The sequence below is a fragment of the Saccopteryx bilineata genome, chromosome 2 (genome assembly GCF_036850765.1).
Source record: "Saccopteryx bilineata isolate mSacBil1 chromosome 2, mSacBil1_pri_phased_curated, whole genome shotgun sequence".
Taxonomy (NCBI): domain Eukaryota; kingdom Metazoa; phylum Chordata; class Mammalia; order Chiroptera; family Emballonuridae; genus Saccopteryx; species Saccopteryx bilineata.
Genome location: NC_089491.1, coordinates 98,123,511 through 98,145,533, shown reverse-complemented (window position 1 = coordinate 98,145,533; position 22,023 = coordinate 98,123,511). Strand labels below are relative to the sequence as shown.

Sequence of the window (22,023 nt, the reverse complement as noted above, 5' to 3'; positions counted from 1 at the left end):
TGAGGGAGTGGGGGGAGTCCATGTTTCATACGTTTGCAGGTGAGAGCCGTGGGGACGGGTGGGGGGGGTGGCTGCACAGACTGACGGTGCTTCATGCCATTGCACTATCCGTTTAGAAATGGTTCAAATGGTCAATTTTATGTTGTATATTTTATCATAATTATAAAAGAATAAAAATAAAAGGAATGTATGACAAGGATACTTAAGCAAAAACATTGTGTAATGAGCAGTCTTTTCCTCAATAGTTTTTTTCAGTCTTTCTCCAGATTTGCTGTTTCTTGCATCAAACCCTGATTAAAACTCAGTAAGACCATTGTACTTAAGATTTGTGACAATTGCAAAGGTTGTTTATTTTGTCATTGCAGATATTGACAGTTGAATGAAATAAAACTTTTACATCGTTTTAACTATATCTGATCGGATCTGAATACCAAAGAGAGAGAGAGAGATTAAACATGTACTATTAATTTACCTTGAAATTCATTTCCTTCCTACTAAAACTACATAATTTTACCATGAAGTATATATATACAAGCTCTGTGCTTGCATTTGCCCATCTCACAAATGAGGACAGTGGTGTTTACCCCTCAGAGTTTCTGTGATCACATGAGGAGTCGGTGCATATACATCTTCAGAACAGTGCCTGGCACTTAGCAAGCACTGTTGAGATTTTTATTGAAAATACTTCTCTTAATCAGCTGAATGGCACTCCTTCTTCGCCTATTAGTTTATGTACCTGTGGATGAATATTAATTAGTACAAAAAAGAAATAGAGCTTTGTACCAACTCTGATTCTCATTTTTGTTGAGTTAGATTTTAAGTCCTGAGAAACTTTCCTCAGCAGACGGGAATGGAGAGCTTTGTGAGGAGTGTCATGCCAGAGATGACCTACGAATCTATCACCAGAAGTTATTTTTAGTGATCAGCTGGCAGCTTGATTAGGTCACCCTTTAACTCTGCTGTATGCAGGAAACTAGGAACTGTTGGACTTGAACAGGACCTAGGACCAAGTTCTTAGTGCTAAGGCTCTTATGCCCTCACCCCAACACTGTCTGTGGTTGTGCCTTTGCTTAGTGCCCTGGGTTGTCACCAGGACCATGCACTCAGCAAGGTAAATAAGGGAACAAGAATTGGTGGGAGAAAGGTAGCATGAAAATGTGGTGGTTCTCTGGTAGACAGTACATAAAATGAAGATTGTTGATTTCGAAATTGATTTCTTGTCAGCTGCTCACATCAGGGTAAGCCAGTAAGCCAGTGGACCCGGGGACTGTAGACACTCATTCTGAAGACTACAGTTTTAATTCTTGTCCTGGGTTCTCTTTGTCCTGTGTCCCTGCACATCCACCTGCCACTGCCAGAGCCCTTGGGGCAGACGGTTCACACGATACTCACTCTTTAGCAGGGATTAATTTTTCCTATTTGGACCTAGGGTCTGCCCCTGGGAGTCCTGTCTTGAATTAAAATAGGTAAATCATATAAATTTTGTACATATAATGTGTTTTCAGGATTTAAATACTTCATAAGAGTGAAGTTGTATCAAAATTCAGCAACCAGCTGGTTTGCAGTATGTATAAATGTAGTGTATTTTTAATTACTCTAAAATGCTGATTGGCTCAGGTGATGATTAGGATTTTTTAGTTAGCATCATCTAGTAAAAATAGAAAAGCTGGGTAAGAAATCTATATAAGCCTCCTTAGTTTGTGTCATCAAAGTCTCTTCAGAACCTGAACAGGTTATGCATGTGGCTGGTGACCACCGCCTCCTAATTCCATGCCCTCTCTGCCTGTCCATCCCTGCAGGTATATGGTGCAATGGCCTGGAGCCCGGATTCTTCGTCGTCAGGAGCTGGATGCCTTCCTGGCTCAGGCGCTGTCCCCCAAACTCTATGAGCCTGATCAGCTGCAGGAGCTCAAGGTAACTGGCACCTCCTTCCTTGTCCCGGAACCTTGCTCTGGTGCTCAAGGGACAGCTCACCTCACCTGGCAGCTGCTCAGGACCAGACTAGTAATGCCGAGGATGAGGACTTGAGAGCCTTCAGGGCAAAGGGAATCCCCTTCCTGGTTATTGAAAAGGTCAAGTCTACTTTTGTTCGATAAAAACTTTTTCTTGTTTACCAGTGGGTGTTTGTTCTTGTTTTTCACATTAGGAAATAAACTTATCTTTTGTTTCAGGTGGGATCCCCAAACCCTGGGAGGGCTTGGTCCTAAGAATTTCCTAACATCTGGCCAGGATCTTTTTCTTATTTCGTTCTGTTGTTCTAATTACAGCATTCGTTTTCTCTAAAAAATAGTCTTTTTCTCCTACTATTGTAAATCCCTTTTAAAAAAACCACTTGAAGAACAATGTTAGACCATCATTCCTGTGCCCTTTAGTCAGCATTTAACATCGTATTTCTTTTAATTTTCCCTTCTAGTAATTCCTTTTATTCTTTGTTTTGACAATATTAATTTTCTCTGTGTTGTCACCCGATTTTTCAGTGCGCTTATCTTTTCAGTGCACTTTTATTAGTTGCTGTGTTCGCATGGCTGTACTTGCTTTCTAATTTCTACACTAAATTTTAGAAAGTTCAAGACTTTTCAGACTTATCTAAATTAGTGAATGCCTTTTTCTTTTTAATGCGTAGGGTTTTGGTTTTTTCTTTGCCGTTGGTTGGTTATTTATTTATTTATTTATTGCACAGAATTTAATTTGTAATGAAGTAATAATCTCTTTTGACAAAATTGCCTTCACTTTTAGATCTTTTTGCTGTTCTTTACGAAGGCGTTCTTTCCCGACAGAGGATTTGTAGGCTCACTGTATAGATTTTTAGTATTCTGCAGCTTGGGCTCAGTAAATTTCTCGTTTCCCCTAAACTATTGAATTAAATTTAGTAATTTGGTGTTGAGTGACCCTAGACTGTGGGGAGCCCATGTCATTTGTGGTCACCTTAGGCTTCTGATGACTTTGAAAGAAGCTAATTAAATAAGACCAAAAAAAAAAAAATACCGTAGGAGAATCTACCTCAAATTGTATTCTTTACTTTGTAGATTAAGCTTTTCTGTTTGTTAGACAGAAAGTATTATTTTTAATGGTTTTGAATTTAAGTTTTTATTCTAGAATATTTGGCCGGGTGTCCCCTGAGAGGCTGGTATTAAGCAAAGGCTCTACCTCCCGTGTCCTAGAGTGTGGTGCCGTCGCCACTGTCTTCATCACCAGACTGTGCTCAGGGGTGTTGTGATACTTTTACTAGAGTGTGGTGCCATCCCTCTACCTCTACTTCCTGTTTCTCTTATTTAGATTATTACATCAGTATTGACATCCCAGTTCTGAAAATCAGACCGCCAGGTATCAGGTATGCCCACCAAGCCTTATTCACCATCAAGTTGCTTTTACTCCAAGTTCATCTTTTCTCCCATATCCTTTTCATTTTTGGATCAACACATAGGATATAATAGCTTTTGAAAGACAGTCACACTCTAAGCTTTCATTTTGGTTCTTTTAAAGTCTTAGTGCTTTCATGGTTTTCTCCTGATTCTTCATCTAAAGCTAGGCATTGCTAGAGCTGTGTTAGAAAGTGCAGGTGCTTCAGGCCCACCCCGTCCCTTTGACTCTTCTGGTCTGGAAGTCTGTGTTCCCTTCACCAAGGGCAGCCCGCAAGCTGGTGCCCTGTTCATGAGCAGCGTAGATTCTAAGAACCAGAAGATAAAAGTAACAGCTTTTCTTGGGGGAGGGAGAGGTAGTTGGTGTTTTAAGATTGAACATCCTCTCAGCTATCAGATTGAGAACTGATAGGAATAATCATTGTTAAAGTGCTACAAAATTCCTATGTAGAGCTGAGGGAGGGTCCCAAAATTCAGTAATAGAAAAGTAAATTTTAAAATTGTTTTTTCATTTAACCATGAAAAGTTGTTCTGATATATCAAAATCGATGATGCTTTCATATAAAAAAAAAACCCATTTCACTGTGTAGGATATAGTCAACTCTTGATATTTGGTGGTGTTTTAGGGGCCGTTATCCGGTTTGTGGATTGCCCAGACCCTGTTTTTCTTCTCCCACTTCTCTGTGCTTTGGGAATAAAGAGGAAAAGAGAAAGAAAAGACCTAATTTTGATAGTTTGGCCTCTGGTTGGCTTTTCTGGTGGGAACTTGATGGGGAGATATAAGAGTTTCATCTGATCTGTGCTCTGTCCACCTGCTGCAACCATAAACAATTGAATAATCTGCATGGGTCATTAAGGGATATGGGGTGTGACTGATACCCTCCCTTTTCTCTGGTGTTTTGGGTGCTTCTAGGTCACCAGGGTGAGCATGGTCACTAGGGATGGGATAGCACGGCCGCTGTGTGTGCAGGGGGGTGGGTGGAGGAGGAGAGGGCCCTTTGTTCAGTGTGTTTTGTCACGTCTCTGTCTCCTTGCTCTTGACATCTCTGTGATTGTCTTACATTCTTCTAACAGTTCCACATGCCAAGTACAGAATATAAAGATGGAAATGAAGGGCTGTAACGACAGTGCTGGGGGCTGCAGCATGTCTGTGGCACCTGTAGGATTTACTGTGCATGCAAATGAACAGGACAGGTCACAGTAAGAGAGTGCTGCCCAGTAAATAGAAGTCATACAAAGTCACTGCACTGGAATTTGGTTCTTGAGCTAATTGGGCAGAGGTGAAATTCCATACTTGCATTTCCTATAAAGTTAGAAAATTTTGTTGACATTTCTCTAGTTAAGGAACTTCGGATAATGTTGAATATCTTATTCTACTTGGTATAAGAGAATGAGGTTGGAGTGTAAATATTTTGGCCGTTTCTATGGTCAAGGGTTTAGATTCTGGTGCTACCAGTTACCAGTATCGTAACCTTGAACTCTCTCTGACTCAGTTTCTTATCTATTAAATGGAGTGCTAAGAACAGTACTGTATTATCACACAGTTGTTGAGATGTCAATGAGACAAGACCTATAAAAATACTTAGACTAGGGTCTGATACATATTTATTTATTGTTTCCCATAAATATTAGACATTATTCTTTGTATAATTAACATTTAGGGACAGAAATATATACTGCTGTGTTATATAAAATTGTCATATTAGGCAATATCTACACAGCAGTTGAGATTTTTATTCCCATTATTTAGACAATTTAAGAATTTTTCTGTTAAATCAATGGTAGTTGTCATTACTGAAACTAAGTGACCTGAAAATTATTTTTTAAACCCATAAAAACAGTTTCTCAATGAATGGTGAGGCTATTTAAAATAAGTAGCGTGTGAGTAGATAGCCTGGGCTTCTCCGTTCCTCTCATCAACTCACAGGAGACCACTCTTTGTAACCAGGGTGCTGTGTGCTCCATGCACGGCTCTGCTTTCTTAACCTTGGTACTCACACAGCCATCTTCCCAGAGTGGTTTTGAGCTTTATTAGTCAAATAAGGGTTTGTTGTCAGTATGACCAACATCACAAGTTACTTAAGAAATGAGAGCAGCATGCTGCTTCCACAGAAGGCTGCTGCTGGCACCTGTCGCAGCTTTGGGTAGCGAGCACATGCCTTCAGAGCAGCACCGGCACCATCAGGTCTCTCCCTTGGTCCTGACCTGGCTGGAGGCATGTCTAGCAGTGATAGAGCAGCTAGAGGCCAGGCTGCAGTGCCACATTCCCACAGTGTCCACTTTCAGGGAGAAGACACCCTCTTCCTGCCTTCAGACTCTCAGCCAGTTTCCTTCTGTCTGTCTCTCTTTCTCCACTTTCTGCTCATAAATATAAAGATGCATCTAATTCCATCACCCTAACCCACCTTCCTTCAACTGAACATGTTCAGTTCCCCTTTCCAATGTTGCATGGGAGAAGCAGGAGCAGCAAGGTGCGCCAGCGGGGTGGACAGACTTCTCCAGGTCTAGGAAGTGTGGAATTGCATTGACAATGTTAAAAAAAAGAAAGTTGGAAAACACAGTGTTAGCTGATAATGGGACTGACAGCACAAAATAGCAGATAATAAATTCATCAATATTTGGCATAAGAATGACCTTTTATTCTCTTTAATGAAAAGCCATTTTACCTACCACAATTAGGTATTGCTTAGGTTGATTCCCATAAAGATAATATCCTTTGAGACCCCATCACTTTAGAAAAAAAGATGCCAGGTGGGAAGACAGAAACCAGGACAGCTAAAATTCAGTCCCGGATAATCCACAAACTAGGTCCTTGGCAGACAGATATTCAAGAGTTGACTGTATTTGTCAGTGTTTCTCGCCCTGTGCATCAGATGCTAGGAGAGAGAGAGCTGTGTGCTCAGGGGGGCTCCCAGCACTAATGGCCGAGTGAGAGGGCTGAGGAGACAGTCTCTAGACTCTGATAGTCTGCATGGTTCAGATACAATGTTTTTGTTGTTGTGTTCTTTCATTTATAAGCTATCCATTTCTCCTAAAACATTTTGACAGTCTCATTAATAAGTTGCTATCTAAAACATTAACATATAAATAATGTAAACAAAGTACAAGTTTTATGATGAAATACCAAGTAATTTTTTAGTGTAACTATTTGAAAAATGCATAATCTTATTAGAATGTTCCTTTTTACAATCTTTCTGTTAATATGCTACCAGTGTATAGAATCTGTAGTGTAAAATTTCATTAATGAATCGTGGGCTTCTTAACTGCTAAGGAGACTATTAATAATTTGTTACTTTATCATGTGTCAGCCTTACATATAGTATTACTTTATACTTGTATAATGCGTTACAAATTCCAAACAAATATTTCAGTATGTTTATAAAACATTCTTTTAAATTTAAATTTGTTAAATAACATAAAAGGTCTTTGTGTTGAACAGGTCAGTGCTAGGTCATTGTATGGTGTTGATTAACAGGTCTGCTTAGGGTGTCTGGTTGGGGTGTCCTGGTTAACCATGAGAGTTGTAGTCAGACATTGTGAGAACTTGGTAATGCATACTCTTACTCCATAGAAGTCACTCTTTTCCATTTAAAGATTGAGAACCTCGACCCTCGAGGCATTCAGCTATCAGCTCTCTTCATGAGTGGCGTGGACATGGCCCTGTTTGCAAACGACGCTTGTGGCCAGCCCGTGCCCTGGGAACACTGCTGTCCTTGGATGTATTTTGATGGGAAGCTCTTCCAGTCCAAGCTACTCAAAGCAAGCCGGGAAAAGACCCCACTCATCGACCTCTGTGATGGTCAGGTCAGTTTCAGGAACACTGTCTGGTGGAGACAGGGAGGAGAGGCTGGCCGCTTTTAACCAGGGGGAAATACCGCTCACTGGCTAACTGGTTATCTTTCATACCAAGTTTACAATGACCCCATGGGACAGGATTCAGTCTTAGATTGGGCCCAGTCCCATGTGTAAGTCAGTGTCAGTTCATTGCCCACTTGAGCTGAGCTCTGGCCACACAATACACTTGATTCTCATTAATCACCATAATCATGTTCTATGAATCTGCCTTGGACATTGAATTAGCAGATATTGAATCTCGCTTCTTAGGGGAAATACAGGGTTAGGTTCCTGCATCCTCTGGTCACGACATCGTTGTCACCAGAGCAACACATAACCTTGTGTATGTGTATTTAAAGAGCTATTAATGAATATATATTGTTGATTTGCTCACACTGAACTCAGGGCCAGCATCACTGTAATTCAGCCTGAACACACATTTTCTCCGTAAGGCATCTCACAGCCTGGCACTGAGGAACACAGAAGGCACTCAGCACTGCAGTTGGGGCCATGTCAAACAGCAGAGTCATCCATAAAAATTTAAAAAAATGGCACTAAGTAGATAGTAAACAGGACACTTTTTACAGTACAAAATGGGTCGGGAACCTTTTTGGCTGAGAGAGCCATGAACGCCATTTATTTTAAAATGTAATTCCGTGAGAGCTATACAACGACCCATGTATGTTAAGCATTATCCAATAAAAATTTGGTGTTGTCCCTGAGGACAGCTGTGATTGGCTCTAGCCACCTGCAACCATGAACATGAGCGGTAGGAAATGAATGGATTGTAATACATGAGAATGTTTTTTATATATATATATATATTTTGAGAATGTTTTATATTTTTATTAAAGATTTGTCTGTGAGCCAGATGCAGCCATCAAAAGAGCCACATCTGGCTCGAGAGCCATAGGTTCCCAACCCCTGGTATAAAAGCTTCAACCTCAACTGGCACCTCAAAGTGTCTCCTGCTTTGTGCCAGTCTGCGAATGACCATGAGAAAAATACAGTATTGGTTTTGGGGTTACAAAAATATTTTAGCATGTAGGTGAATTCCACGGGTGTGGAGCTCATGAGAAGTGAGGATTGACTGCTTTTTTAAAATCCTGGTTTAAAAATAAAGTGCAATAGATTATCAGGTTATTTTGTCCCATTGCCTAAAAGAAGCTCAAATTGGCTTCAAGCCTTTAAATCTTAGACTACAAAACATGCGATCTCTAAGGACTGATTTATTACAGAGTAAACAGATTTACAGATTCTCTGGCTGAGGATTGGTTGTTCATAAGACACTCTGGTTGAATGTTTTGGATGTTAGATGGGCTTTTTTCAGGCTGAGTTATAGCACTGCTGGCCCTGAGTGTGGTGGCATTTGACACACACAGGTTGTATTATCTTCATTTGTGCAGGTTATGTTGTTTTTCATGAAATGACCGAATAGTCACTTCATTCATGGGCAGCCTCACAGGTCGGTCCTGTCCTGAAGAGAGAGCGCCAGGGTCCCCTTAGAAAGAGTCTTCCACTCTGCCTAGTTATCTCTCTGTAAAGTGCCATGAATACCTGACCTAATACTAAATTGATAGGAAAGTAAATTTTAAAGATGTGAACTAGCATCATCTACCCTGGGGTGCATGAGTGGAAGGAAGAAAGACTGAGTAAGATCTGTCTTGACTTTGAGAACCAAACTCTCAGTTTCAGCCATAGTTTTTAGAATAAATGGATCCCACCTGAAGATATGCTCAGGCAGTAGAAATTCATGTTTGTTTATGAGATTAAGAGGTGAGGTATCTTAATTTTTTTTTTTGCATTTTTATTCGTTCAGTCATGTTTGCATTCTGCAAACAAGTGCTGCTAAGCGGACTTTGAGTTTTTATGGTTAAATAACTATGCATGGCACAGCAACCTGTGTCGTTTCTTTCCTGTTTGTTCCACTTCAACTGAAACCTTGTGAGTCATGTTTCACGTACTGGTGCTTGACTTGCAGGCTGAGCAAGCTGCCAAGGTAGAAAAGATGCGGCAGAGCATCCTGGAAGGGCTGAACTTCTCCCGGCAGAGCCTCCCGCTCCCCTTCCCGCCGCCCTCGGCGCTGCCGTTCTACCCTGCCTCTGTGTACCCGCGGCACTTCGGGCCCGTGCCCCCAGCGCAAGGCCGAGGGCGGGGCCTTGCAGGTGAGTGTGCCGCCACCGCAGACAGGGCCTTCTGGTGTGGGAAGGCCGAGGCGCACAGATTGCAGGTCTTGGTGGGCCATATCTTGCCCTGTTGAGGCTTTGTAATGAACTGTCAGGCTTAGTTATGAGAGGAGCAGATGGATCCTAGAAGAGATTCTGGAAAAGGAAGGAAGGGAGCTCCAAAAGCTGTTGCAGAGACGAGATTTAAAATCAGTATCGCTGAAAACTGCTTACGCTTATGACTTAAGATTCTCTCTCATGTGACATCTGTGGAGCCCTACTCTACTGAAGCAGGCCACCTCCCGACCACTGACCGGGCCACATGATAGTGCCCAGTTGCAAGAGGCTTTCAGCATTGGTGGAGGTGCCATTTCAGTGTTCTGGTGTTGATAGGAGGGGCTTGGAGACCCATCCCTAGCAGGCAACGGGTCAGAACAAAATCTGGAGGAAATGGGGTCACTCTGTTTGAAAGCCCACCAGGGTCTCCCCTGAGCCCATCCCTCATGTCTTCTTCCATTTCTTTTCACCTGGGTCCCATAGGAGTCTGTGGCTTTGGAGGCCCCTATGGGGAAACTGTAGCAACAGGCGCTTACCGTGCCTTCCGCATGGCGACGGCAGCAGGACACTGTGGAGCCTTCTCAGGCAGTGACGGCAGCAGGACTAGCAAGTCGCAGGGCGGTAATTATACCATGCCTTCTCCTAGAGCTTCTGCCCGCTGGCAGCTTCCCTGCTCCTCTGGCTTCTCTTCTGTCTTGATTCCAGTAGCACATCCTTTCCATGAGCCCCCTCCCTTGGCTCCCCCCTCCCCCGGCACTTGTTCCTGCTCCTCCCAGTCCCTGTCTGCCCCAGGTCTCTTCAGTTTGCTGTGGCCCAGCTCTGCTTTCCCTTCTGGGCTGTCAGTGTCCATACTCAGCCTTTCTGTGCATCGGCCCCTAGCCATCACTTCCTGTGACAGGACCAGCTGCCCAACAGCCCCTTGGTAAAGAGGATTATGTATGTGTAGAAGATTCTAAGGCCACAGTAGAATTTCTGACACAAAAACTTACCATAGTTCAAAATATTTTAAAAGAAACATCTGATATTAGATATATAAATCAGTTTATTTTAAATTCCATTGTTCCTCTTCTCGTTTCTGTTAGGCTTTCAAGGGAGAAAAAAGTCTTAACATTTAGTTTTGAAATAATTTCTTGTGATTTTGCTATAATTTGAAGTCTGTAACTTGTGGCTTTGTCACAAATCCTACATTTTGGGACTGCAGATTGAAGCCTGACCATCTGGCCATCAAGTCTGTATTTGTATTACAGGGTTATTCAAATACATTTTTTAAGTAACTTTGGGGATATGTAGGCCTTTCTCTCTTAAGTAAGAATGTTTTTCCAGCTCAGTTACTTGGGTGCTTAAGAGGCTTGTGAGAGAAATCTTGTGTAGCAGATGATTCTCAGATGAATGCAGCCCCTCTGTGGCTGCAGGAGTGTTTGTCCCTCCCCACTGGACTCGCATGCCCTTTTCCTGCCTCCCCTGGATTTTCCCAGCTCTTGGGTGCTTTTACTTCCTGTTCCTATGTCATGTGGCACCCACACAGTGAGGTGTGCTCTCTGCTTCGTGACTGGCTTTAGCTTCTTGCAGCCCTGGCCTAGAAACTCATGCTGGCCTGCAGTTGGGATAAAATGTGGGGGTGGATTTCAAGGTGAAATGATGAGGAACCTGCTTCCTAACTTACCCCAAACTATGTCTGGGGCTCAGATCTGCACTGTCTAGTGTAGGACCCACTGGGGACATGCGGCTCTCAAGCACTTGAACTTGAGCTGTGTCCTAAACACTTTGACTTTAAAGACTTAATACTGGAGGGAAAAAGCAAAATGTCTCATCGGTAGTTTTTTATATTGAGTACATGTTGAAATAACATTATTTTGGGTATATTGAGTTAAATAAAATAGATATTAATACTTATTTCATGTTTGTTTATTTGTAATGTGGCTCCTAGAAAAGGGAAGGCTGGTAATAGATGTTGTTGGACAGCAATTACAGTCCATTCCATCATCTAGGAAATAAGATGCTTGAGGTTCTCTTTTGTTTTTATTAGAAATTTTGCTAACAGATCGTTATGTGAGAATTTTCTTAAGTAAGTCAGAAAACCCTTAGAATACGCAGGCAACCTGAATCATAGAAGTTAGTGCATACAGTGGATTTGTGACCTAGCGTAAGGGAATTCTTATATAACAACACAATGAGAAACAGCAGGCTCCGTTCACTGTCAATTTCAGGATGTTTGGTTAAGGTAGAGAGGACAATATCAGAAGCTGGGCTGCCCACACCAAGGACAGCATTGTTGGAATGCGTTTCTCTCTTGCGCACTTTGTAGCTATAACCTATTTCAGTTGTCATGGCTTCTTGGCGTAGCCAACACATTTGCCTTACTTTTAGGTGTATTTTTAACAACAGTTAAAACCATTAAAATCAAACAGTGTGCATACTGATACTCCACATAATAAACAAGAAGTCTTCACAAAGCAAGAGAAAGGGCTTTATATGAAATATAAACTACAGTTGAAAAAAAAATGCTTGCCTGCTTCTTTTTGCCATGCTTAATCCTAAGATTGTAAAGATTTATTTATTTATTTATTTATTTATTTATTTATTTATTTTTGGGTCCATTTTTCATGTAGGAATCCAACCTATACCTTCTCAGGGAGGGAAGCTAGAAATAGCTGGCACTGTCGTTGGCCACTGGGCTGGGAGCAGACGGGGCCGTGGGGGCCGTGGGCCTTTCCCACTACAGGTCGTTTCTGTTGGAGGTCCAGCAAGAGGGTGAGTGCTGAAGAATGAAAATGTATTTAGATAAGTAAAAACAGTTTCTTACTTGCTTTTTTTCAGTTATGAGTGTACTAGAAACACTTTTATATTATTAAATACACTCTATAATATTCTTAGTGGTTACATAGGATCACATTAAATATATACATCATTATGTAATTATTGAAACCATTAAATTACTATCTGCACATTATTTAGTTAACCATTTTTTTAATGTTTAAAGGGGTAGCATTTTTGGAGTGTATTATTTTTTAAATTGCATGCACAAGATATGGAACAAGAAAGTGAGTTTGATTCCTTGGAATCAGTCTTCGGCATGTCCATGATTTAATAAACTCTGCTTCCTATAGCATAAGATTAGACGCCTTTAAATCCATTTGATATTACTTTCAATGCTCTTCATAACAGATTCAAATATTTCTGCTGTTGTTCTTTTTTATTCATTCAGGCGTCCAAGAGGAGTTATTTCCACCCCGGTGATCAGAACGTTTGGAAGAGGTGGGAGGTACTACGGCAGAGGTTACAAAAACCAGGGTGCGATTCAGGTAATAACACAGTATGAGGCTGCTGCTGATTCACCCCCTGGTGGCTTGTCTTCCAAGTCAGTGTTTGAGTGTGGTGTCCAGACAGAGGCTTTGGGGATGTTTCTGTGGAACATCTCACTTGCTGGTGGCATATAGTGTTCACTAATTCTAAGTCCAGCTCAAATCATTTTCATAAGGTTTGTACTCAACATTCACAGCTGCTGGTAGGAATTGACTGAGAATAATCTAGGGCTTTTAATGGTGTTTACATTAGGAAATAGGTAAATAGCATTCAGGATTTAAAAAGAAAATTGAGGCTTTTAGTGCTGGACAGTATGTCTGTTTCTTCTTCTCTTGGACCATCTTGAGTAACTTCTCCCTGAAAGGATCAGCCCAGGAGGAAACAAGTCGTGTGTCTGTCCAGAGAAGAACTGGAACTTTCTTCTGCTTTGGATATACCATTATAGGATCTGGATCCTGGTGAATTTCCTCTTGAGAATGATCTTTTTAAAATACCAGTCAGCCCTAATACTGTAGTATGTTGTCTCACTTCTTAACTTATGAAATTTAATCAAAGTGTGCAGTTTAGTCCAGTGCTATTCATGTAAACATTAAGAGGAGTGCACTCTTGTGACTCAGATTAATAACACATATTTAGAAACTTAATTGGCCAAGACAGTAAAACTGCTTGTACCAGTTGACCTTAGCATCTTGGTAACTTGTTTTAATTTAACGCATCAAACAAGTCCAGTAGTGAGGCAGTCCCTTCCCTGAACGTAGGGCACTGGCAGCCCCTCTTTGCAGCACAGTATCCAGCAAGGGTGGGGGCTTAGCTCAGTGTGCCCCAGCCCCATATTGACCTTCCTTCACCTTCACAAAGATGCATTTTGAGCCAAAGGTACTCAGCCTCTTGACAGGTTTAGTAGAGGAAGACACACCTTCTAGTAGTTACAGCCTAGAGCCCTTCGTGTAAAAGTGGCTTGTCATTGTCATCCTTAGTGGCTAACAGGGTCTTTCCTGAGCAGGTAAGGAACTATGTCCCCATGTTGCTTAAACACTTTAGTATAAAATATATATGTCAAAAACCACACAAAACAAATGTGTAGCCTAATTAGTTATAGGGCAGATCCCCATGTACCATCACTATGTGATGGAAACATCCCCAGCTATACCAGGAACCTCTCGCTCCTCATCCCAGTGCCTCACTCTTCTCTCCTCCCAAGATAACCACAAGCCAGAATTTCTACTGTTCTCAGTTATCTCAACTTGTCTTTCTGTGTTTTTTTCATTGATGTGTGGTCCCTAGATGTGGTCGAGTTTTGTTCATTTTCTTTTAGTTTATCTGTTAACTGCCAATCCAGGCATTTTGTGACAGACTTCTGCATTCTGCTCCATGCACACTCATGGTGCTGTTCCCTTTGGTGAGACGAGTGCAGCTGCGTGCTTTCGTTTCTGCTTGTCTGTTTTATGTGTTGGACTCGTTGGTGCATCAATGACTAGACTCATTCATTCACTAAGGATTGAAGAACGAAGATGTTCTTAACCCATCATTTCTTTTTGTTTATTGGTATGGTTTTATAAATAGATGCTTCCCGTTGCCTTCTGTTTTGTGCCCAAGTATTACAACCCTTACAGGAAAGGCAAGGTCTGCATGTGGTCACCTTGCCCATCCCAGGCCACTGGGCCCTTTTTCTTTGACCTCAGGTCCATAGTAGCTTCCTCTCCAGGGTGTCACCCAGCCTAACAGACCTGCAACAGCTACTTCTCTTAGTTTCTTGGTTTCTTCAATGGGAAGAAGCTTTTCAAGACCATAGTATAGGCATCAGTGCACTCAGACTGCCAAAGAGCCGGTCACCGTTCCTGGTGCTGTGTGTGCACAGACACAGCTCTGTTTCTTCATACACGTACGCATGCACACACACATCGATACTTTTACTATACAGTATATATTTTTAAGATAGAACCCGCATGAATTCTATTCATGGAAACGTGGAATTCATATTTCAGTTCAAACTGAGGACTATAGCACTTCCCACTTGACCTCTTCACTGTTTTGTCTGGAAGTCCTTTCTTTTATAGCAAGTCATGACTTTTTCTGTGGACAGAGCTAGATGGGAAGGTACACATAGGCACATCATATACACTGTGTGCACACATGTGTACATGTGTGCTGCTGCTTTTTTCTTTTCTTTTTTTGGGTTTTTGAAGCTGAAAATGGGGAGGCAGTCACACAGACTCCCGCATACACCCAACCAGGATCCACCCGGCATGCCAACCAGGGGGCAATGCTCTACCCATCTGGGGTGTTGCTCTGTTGCAACCAGAGCCATTCTAGCGCCTGAGGCAGAGGCTACAGAGCCATCCTCAGCGCCCGGGCCAACTTTGCTCCAATGGAGCCTTGGCTGCAGGAGGGGAAGAAAGAGACAGAGAGGAAGGAGAGGGGGAGGGGTGGAGAAGCAGATGGGCGCTTCTCCTGTGTACCCTGGCCGGGAATCAAACCCGGGACTCCTGCACGCCAGGCTGACGCTCTACCACTGAGCCAACCAGCCAGGGCCACTTTTTTCTTCTTAATGAGAAACCTCAACAGCTTATATTGACTCAGTCAAAATTTAGAACCCAGGGGATGATTAACTTAGAATGCCTCCCACATGTTACTGATTTCATCCCATACTGCACACACAGGCAGCTCAGAGCAGTTAGTGCTGCCACCACCAGCTCTTATCACTGAGGGCAGGGAAAGTGTTGCTTATGTCCCCCCTGCCCCATTCTTGTATTTTTGAAAAGCTAGCTGTGCTGTTACTGTCTGCATTGTTTGAGCATACAGCAGCGACCCATTTACTTCACTCTTCCTTTAGCCTCATCTGTCCAGGTTCCGTACAGCTCCACACCCAGGCCCCACCAGCCTGTGTCTGCAGGGCCACCGTGGGTGTGTTTCCAGACCATTGCAATAAAGGGAGTGGTAATCATTTTGTTGGTGGAGGGTCTTGCCTTCAGTTTGTAAAAATGTAACATCTGTGAAGTACAATGAAGTGAATAGCAATAAAGCAAGGTATGTCTGTACTTGAAAATGTTGACTCACATCCCCAAACATCTTACATCTGTGATGTCATTGTCTTCTGTCATAAAGCTTTTCTGGCAAAGACTGGTAACACCCTAATCATCATTCCCTGTGAAGTCATTTGTTCTTTTGACTGAAATGCCCAAATTATTTTTTGTCCTTCTATCAAAGTTTAGCGATGCGCCCTGCTGCTGGTTGCTCTGGGTCAGTGCACTTGGGACAGGACATGCTCTTTCAAACACAATTTCAAATCCTGTTTTGCATCAAGAAGTTTTCTTGAATTACTAGTTTTCTATCTCTGTTCTTTTTCTTTGCTTGTTTTAAATTTCCGGGACTCCTGTTGTCCTAGTCCTTTTAGGTCTGTTTGCAGTGTTTGTCATACTTTGGATTCCATTTTCTTTTTTCCTTTTCCTTTTCCTTTTTCTTTTTTTTTTTTTTGAGAGATATAAGTCACATACTATAAAATTCAGCTGTCAAAAGTATACAATTCTCAAGGTCATACAGTAGTTACCACTAATTGGAGAACATTCATCACCCCAGGAAGAAACCACTTCCTCACGAGCAGCTCCTTACAGCCATGTGTCTGCTTCATTCCTCAGTGGCCTTGGCCTCTGTTCCATTCATGTAAATTCATGTGTGGCTTGTACTTGCACTTCATTCCTTTTCATTTTTGAGTAATGTTTTTTGTTGTGTGGATGGACCATGCTTTGTTAATCCATTCATTAGTTGACTAACATTTAGGTTGTTTTTATTTTTGGCCCATTATAAATAGTGCTGCTGTAAACATATACAGTGTGTCCGTAAAGTTATGGTGCACTTTTAAAAATTTTTTTTTTTATTTATTAATTTTAGAGAGGAGGGGGGGGAGAGAGGGAGAGAGAGAGAAGAGGGGGAGGAGCAGGAAGCATCAACTCCCATATGTGCCTTGACCAGGCAAGCCAGGGATTTGAACCGGCAACCTCAGTGTTTCCAGGTTGACACTTTATCCACTGAGCCACCACAGGTCAGGCAAGTCATGGTGCACTTTTGACCGGTCACAGGAAAGCAACAAAAGACAATAGAAATGTGAAATCTGTACCAAATAAAAGGAAAACTCTCCCAGTTTCATAGCTATTCAGTGCAGTTCGATGTGGGATCACGCACAGATTTTTTAGGGCTCCTTAGGTAGCTATCCCGTATAGCCTCGACAGACTCGTCACTGACTGATGGCCTACCAGAATGGGGTTTCTCCACCAAACTGCTGGTTTCCTTCAACTGCTTATCCCACCGAGTAATGTTATTCCTATGTGGTGGCGCTTCGTTATAAACGTGCCGATATTCACCTTGCACTTTGGTCACGGATTCGAGTTTAGTGAGCCACAGAACACACTGAACTTTCCTCTGTACTGTCCACATCTCGACTGGCATGGCCGTGGGCTGCTCCGCTGTATACACGGTGTTACGTCATCATCTGCACATGCGCACATGCTGCCACATCATCCTACAGAAACTGTGAGGGTTTTCCTTTTATTTGGTGCAGATTTCACATTTCTATCGTCTTTTGTTGCTTTCCTGTGATGGGTCAAAAGTGCATCATGACTTTAAGGACACACGGTATATGTACAATTTTGGTCACACACCCCCAGTTGGGTTTTTTGTTTGTTTTGTTTTTATAGAGACAGAGAGAGGGATAGATAGGGACAGACAGACAGGAACGAAGATGAGAAGCATCAATCATTAGTTTTTTGTTGCGACACCTTAGTTCATTGATTGCTTTCTCATATGTGCCTTGACTATGGGCCTTCAGCAGACCAAGTAACCCCTTGCTCAAGCCAGCGACCAAGCTGGTGAGCTTTGCTCAAACCAGATGAGCCTGCGCTCAAGCTGGCGACCTTGGGTTCTCAAACCTGGGTCCTCCGCATCCCAGTCTGACGCTCTATCCACTGTGCCACCGCCTGATCAGGCCACACACTCCATTTAATTGAGACATAATCAACATATATTAATGTCACGTATACAACATAACGATCCAATATTTGTATATAGTACAAATTGATTACCATATGAAGTCTAGTTAAAATCCATCATCTTACATAAAAGAAAAGGTTTTCTTTTTTTGATGAGAACTTTTAAGAGCTACTCTCAGCAGCCTTCATGTATATATATATACACACACACACACACACACACACAGTGTGGGGAAAAAATAGGTTTACACTTGTTCAGAAAATAACAAAATTAATAAATAATACAAGAATAAACTGTTTCAAGTACTCACAACTATAAACCTACTTTGCCCCACCTTGTACTATAGAGTATTGTTAACTATAGTTGTTATGTACAAGTTTTTGTGTGGACACAGGTTTTCAGTTTTTCTTGGGTATATAGGTAAGAGTGAATTCTTGAGTGGTAATTCAGTTTAACTAATTGAGGAACCACCAAACTGTTTTTCCAAGGTGAATGCACCCTTTTCCATTCCTACCAGCAGTGTCCAAGGGTTCAGATTCCTCCACAGTCTCACCAACACTTTTTGTTATTTGTCTTTGAGTTTAGCTGTCCCAGTAGGTATGAAGTAGTATCAAATGTAGTATTTATTTGCATTTTCCTATTCTCGTTTCTTTTTGATTCAAATTTTTTTTCTTTTTACTTCAGATATTATAGTGTTTGTTTGTTTGGTGTGTTTCTTCTAAGAGTTTAGTCTTCATTTTTGGAATAATCTTTACTTTTAATTTTGAATTATTCCCTAAGATTTTCATTTCACTTCCTAGCTTTTCTTGGTTTGATCTGTGCACGTCCTGTCCTGTCACAGCCCATTTTGAGATCAGAGGAAGCAGTCTTGGCCGTTTATGGACATGCCATTCTGACATACATATTTCATTGTCCATAAGCATGTTTGTTCCATCCCTTACTTTCCTATAATGATGTCATGTGTGGTTCCACCTTAGTACTTTCTGGTGCTCATTTTTAGGTGACATTAGTCTTCTTGCATCTTGAGAAGGACAGACAATGAAGGGCAGCTTGTCTCCCGAGAGTTTCTGACCTGTCTGTGTTTCTGGTTTCTGTTGTTGCCATCCTGGTGGGGCCAGTTGATTTTCACAGTTTGGGCTACAAATGCTGTTGGCTTCTATGAGCAGAGGCCAATAATGCTTCTAACCACCCTACAGTGCACCAGACGGCCCATGACAGAACTGAGGTCCAAAATGTCATGATCCAGGTTGAGAAACCCATGGTCTAAAATGTAAGCAACTGAAAGATCTCAAGTCTGTCTTCACAGTTCCTTACAGGGAGGTCTTGTATTTAACGAAATGTGCTGAATCAGTCTCAGCATTTATTTTTTCCAGAGAGTTGTTTTTAAATCTGTTAGGAGGAGGGTGAGACCCATTCAGAAGAGATAAGTCACAAACATGTAGCGATTATCAGTGTGGACTTGCTTCTTGTTGAGGTTGTCTGGCAGTGATCTCTTTATTTCTTCATTTCTCAGTAGAAATGGGTGTCCTGCTACCTGATACGGGCAGATGTGCCAGTTGGTGGTCACCTGGGGGACGAGCATAGTCTGAAATTTCAGAGTAGACTTATTGAAGGGTCTTTGTTTTTTCAGATGACTTGATGCTATACAAAAGGATTAGATAGGGCTCTTTGGGGATCTCTCTTATCATCAGGGCATTATGTACAGGGAAGTTGAGGGATGGGGACATGGGGAAGAAACTGTTGAGACAGAAGAAACTTCTGCCAGATGAAGATCAATCAGAAGCAACAAAAGCAAAGACAAGGTATGGTTGAGTATGGAGAATGTATATAGAGTATATAATAGAAAGTATAGAGAGTGTATACGGACTTATAGAGTGTTGGAGTATGTAATAAACTGTATGGAGTAGAGAGTACATGCAGTGTATTCTGTTCTGAATCTGCAGCAAGTCATTAGCCTTCAGTTAGCCCCCCCTCACCCCCTTGCTTCCCACAGTTATCACAAGCTGCCTTATCACTTGTAATTTATTTTAAACAGGGCAAGCCTCCTTATGCTGCTTCAGCAGAAGAAGTGGCCAAAGAACTGAAGTCAAGATCTGGGGAATCCAAGTCCTCTGCTGTGTCTTCAGATGGGTCCCTGGCTGAAAATGGAGCGGTGGCTGAGAAGCCGGCTTCCCAGATGAACGGGAGTGCAGGCGACACCAGGGCCCCCAGCCACTCAGAAAGTGCCTTGAACAATGACTCTAAGACGTGCAATACGAATCCTCACTTAAATGCACTAAGCACAGACAGTGCTTGCCGTGGAGCTGATGCTCTGGAGGCAGCTGTCTTAAAGCAAGAAGAATAAACTTATTTTTTATAGAGGGTGAAGGATGCTGGAAGGGTAAGGATTTAGGAATATCTGGAGAGAAAGAGAGCCTACAGTTATGTACATTTTTTCCTTTCCGTAAGAGAAAAATGAGGACTTTGGAAATTCGGATCCCTCTTTGATATCAGAGATTTAAAAAACACATTTTTAGTTTTAACCAGTTGTAGTCAAAATGCTACAATAAAACAAAAAGAAAGAAAATGAAGAGCATTTGACTCCCACCTTAAAATGAAGTACACACAAAGTTTAAACTGGTTATGACAAAAGCCTATACTTGTGTTTCTTGAACTATAAAGAAAACAAATTTTGGCAGTCTTTAAGTATATATAGCTTAAAATATCATTTTTAGCATTTGGCACCATATGTATGCCATTTATCTTTGATTTTGCATTACTGTTCACAGGAAAGCTTTGTTTAAGGCTTTGATTTTATGATTATGAAAGAAATAGGCACAACCACAGTTTTTCTTTCTTACTTAAATTTCATCACTGTTGATGTGGTTCTTTTGTGCTAAAAGAAAAAGTGCAACTATTAAAACAAATTATAGAGTAATATTGCCGTTCTGCTGATTTTAAATATACAGTACATCATACATACTTTACAAGCAAGTTAAATGAAGATAAAGTTGAAATCATAGAAGATGCAAATGACCTTTCAAAATCAACACAATGTGTTCTGAAACTTTTTGTGACTTAAATACCATGCATCTGTGATCAATGAACTATGTGGTTTTGAATCGAATGTAGACCATTAGTGCTACTACTTGAGCTAAACTTCTGCATGGTTCATAATTTTTAAAGTGTGTAGTTAATATTATGCATGTTATTGTCCTTTCTTCCATTCTTACCAGTATGTGCCCATTTGCAAAACAAAAATGCTAATAATCAGTAATAGTCCTATAAAAGATGTTAACTCTGTTTAGTCATTGACTGATCTTGCTCTAACCTTAAAATTTTGTGATTATTGACCTCTGTTGCATTTATTCTAAACCCCCCCAAAAAATTATCTAGCTGTTTCGAATATCAACATTTCCCTGGTGTATTCACTGCTGTATGCATTATTGTTCTTTGTTGCTGTTTTATGCCTTCATATTAGCAAAATATGAAATTCTGTGAAAAACAAAAAAAAATCCCTTTGATCTTTAAGAAAAAAAACCCCTCTGTAGCAGGAAACAAATTGCTTGTTCTTGAGAACTTTCCCATTAAGAATTTAGTAGAAGCAGGTATACTTATATCATTTTAATGTTTTTGTTAATGTTTCCAAACAATGTACTTTGAAATCAGAATCACTTCTTATTCGTTTTCATATAATTCTCCTGATGCTCTTCATCACACATTAGTGATCAGAAACGAGATGTAATTCCCCAATCCCTGCCCGCAAGACCTGAGTAGGATCTTACTGTAAGTTGAAGGGAGTTTTACCCTAACTCATGGATTGTGCAAGAATGAACTGCTGTTGGGTTTGACTGATTGTAGATGGGTTGTGGTGTGGTGTATTGAAGGCTATTGAATGCAACTTACAATGCTTAATAAAAATCTTTATTCTTTTAGTATAAAGTATGGTGTGGCTTTTAAATTCCTTGTATTTACTAAGGTTTAATTCAGATTGAAACAGCTACTGAAGAGCTTGGTCAATTGCACAAGATTTAGAAATATTTTGTCCTTTTGCAAATAATTCCAGGTTTCCAGTTCTAAAGGAACTTACATGGTTAATATGAAAATTATGCTGATGTCTGAGTTTCATAGTTACAAAAAAAGCCAGACATTCTCTCTGATAAAGCAGGCTTAGAAATAGTTATTTTTCCCAAAAATCCCAAGGAAGAAAATACATTTTATCTTGATTAAACCACCTTTTTAGAATTAGCCAAATCCATGCTTTATTTGGAATTGGTTTTTTTTTTTTTTTTTTTTACCTAATATCCCTGTTTGTTCTGGGATCTACTACATTACATTTAGTT

General features: G+C 41.1%; 1 protein-coding gene across 2 annotated transcripts in view; it reads left to right on the top strand.

Annotated features, from left to right (window-relative positions):
• FAM120A (family with sequence similarity 120 member A) overlaps positions 1 to 21,622 on the top strand; it is a 126,134-nt gene extending 104,512 nt beyond the window's left edge. For both annotated transcript variants that reach the window (XM_066257437.1, XM_066257438.1), the window contains exons 12-18: positions 1,800 to 1,914; positions 6,954 to 7,163; positions 9,175 to 9,358; positions 9,899 to 10,036; positions 12,025 to 12,166; positions 12,621 to 12,717; positions 19,737 to 21,622. In XM_066257437.1, coding sequence (XP_066113534.1) covers positions 1,800 to 1,914; positions 6,954 to 7,163; positions 9,175 to 9,358; positions 9,899 to 10,036; positions 12,025 to 12,166; positions 12,621 to 12,717; positions 19,737 to 20,045 — 1,195 coding nt within the window. In that variant the 3' untranslated portion in view covers positions 20,046 to 21,622. The remainder of the gene's footprint in view (positions 1 to 1,799; positions 1,915 to 6,953; positions 7,164 to 9,174; positions 9,359 to 9,898; positions 10,037 to 12,024; positions 12,167 to 12,620; positions 12,718 to 19,736) is intronic.
• Positions 21,623 to 22,023: the final 401 nt, after the last annotated feature.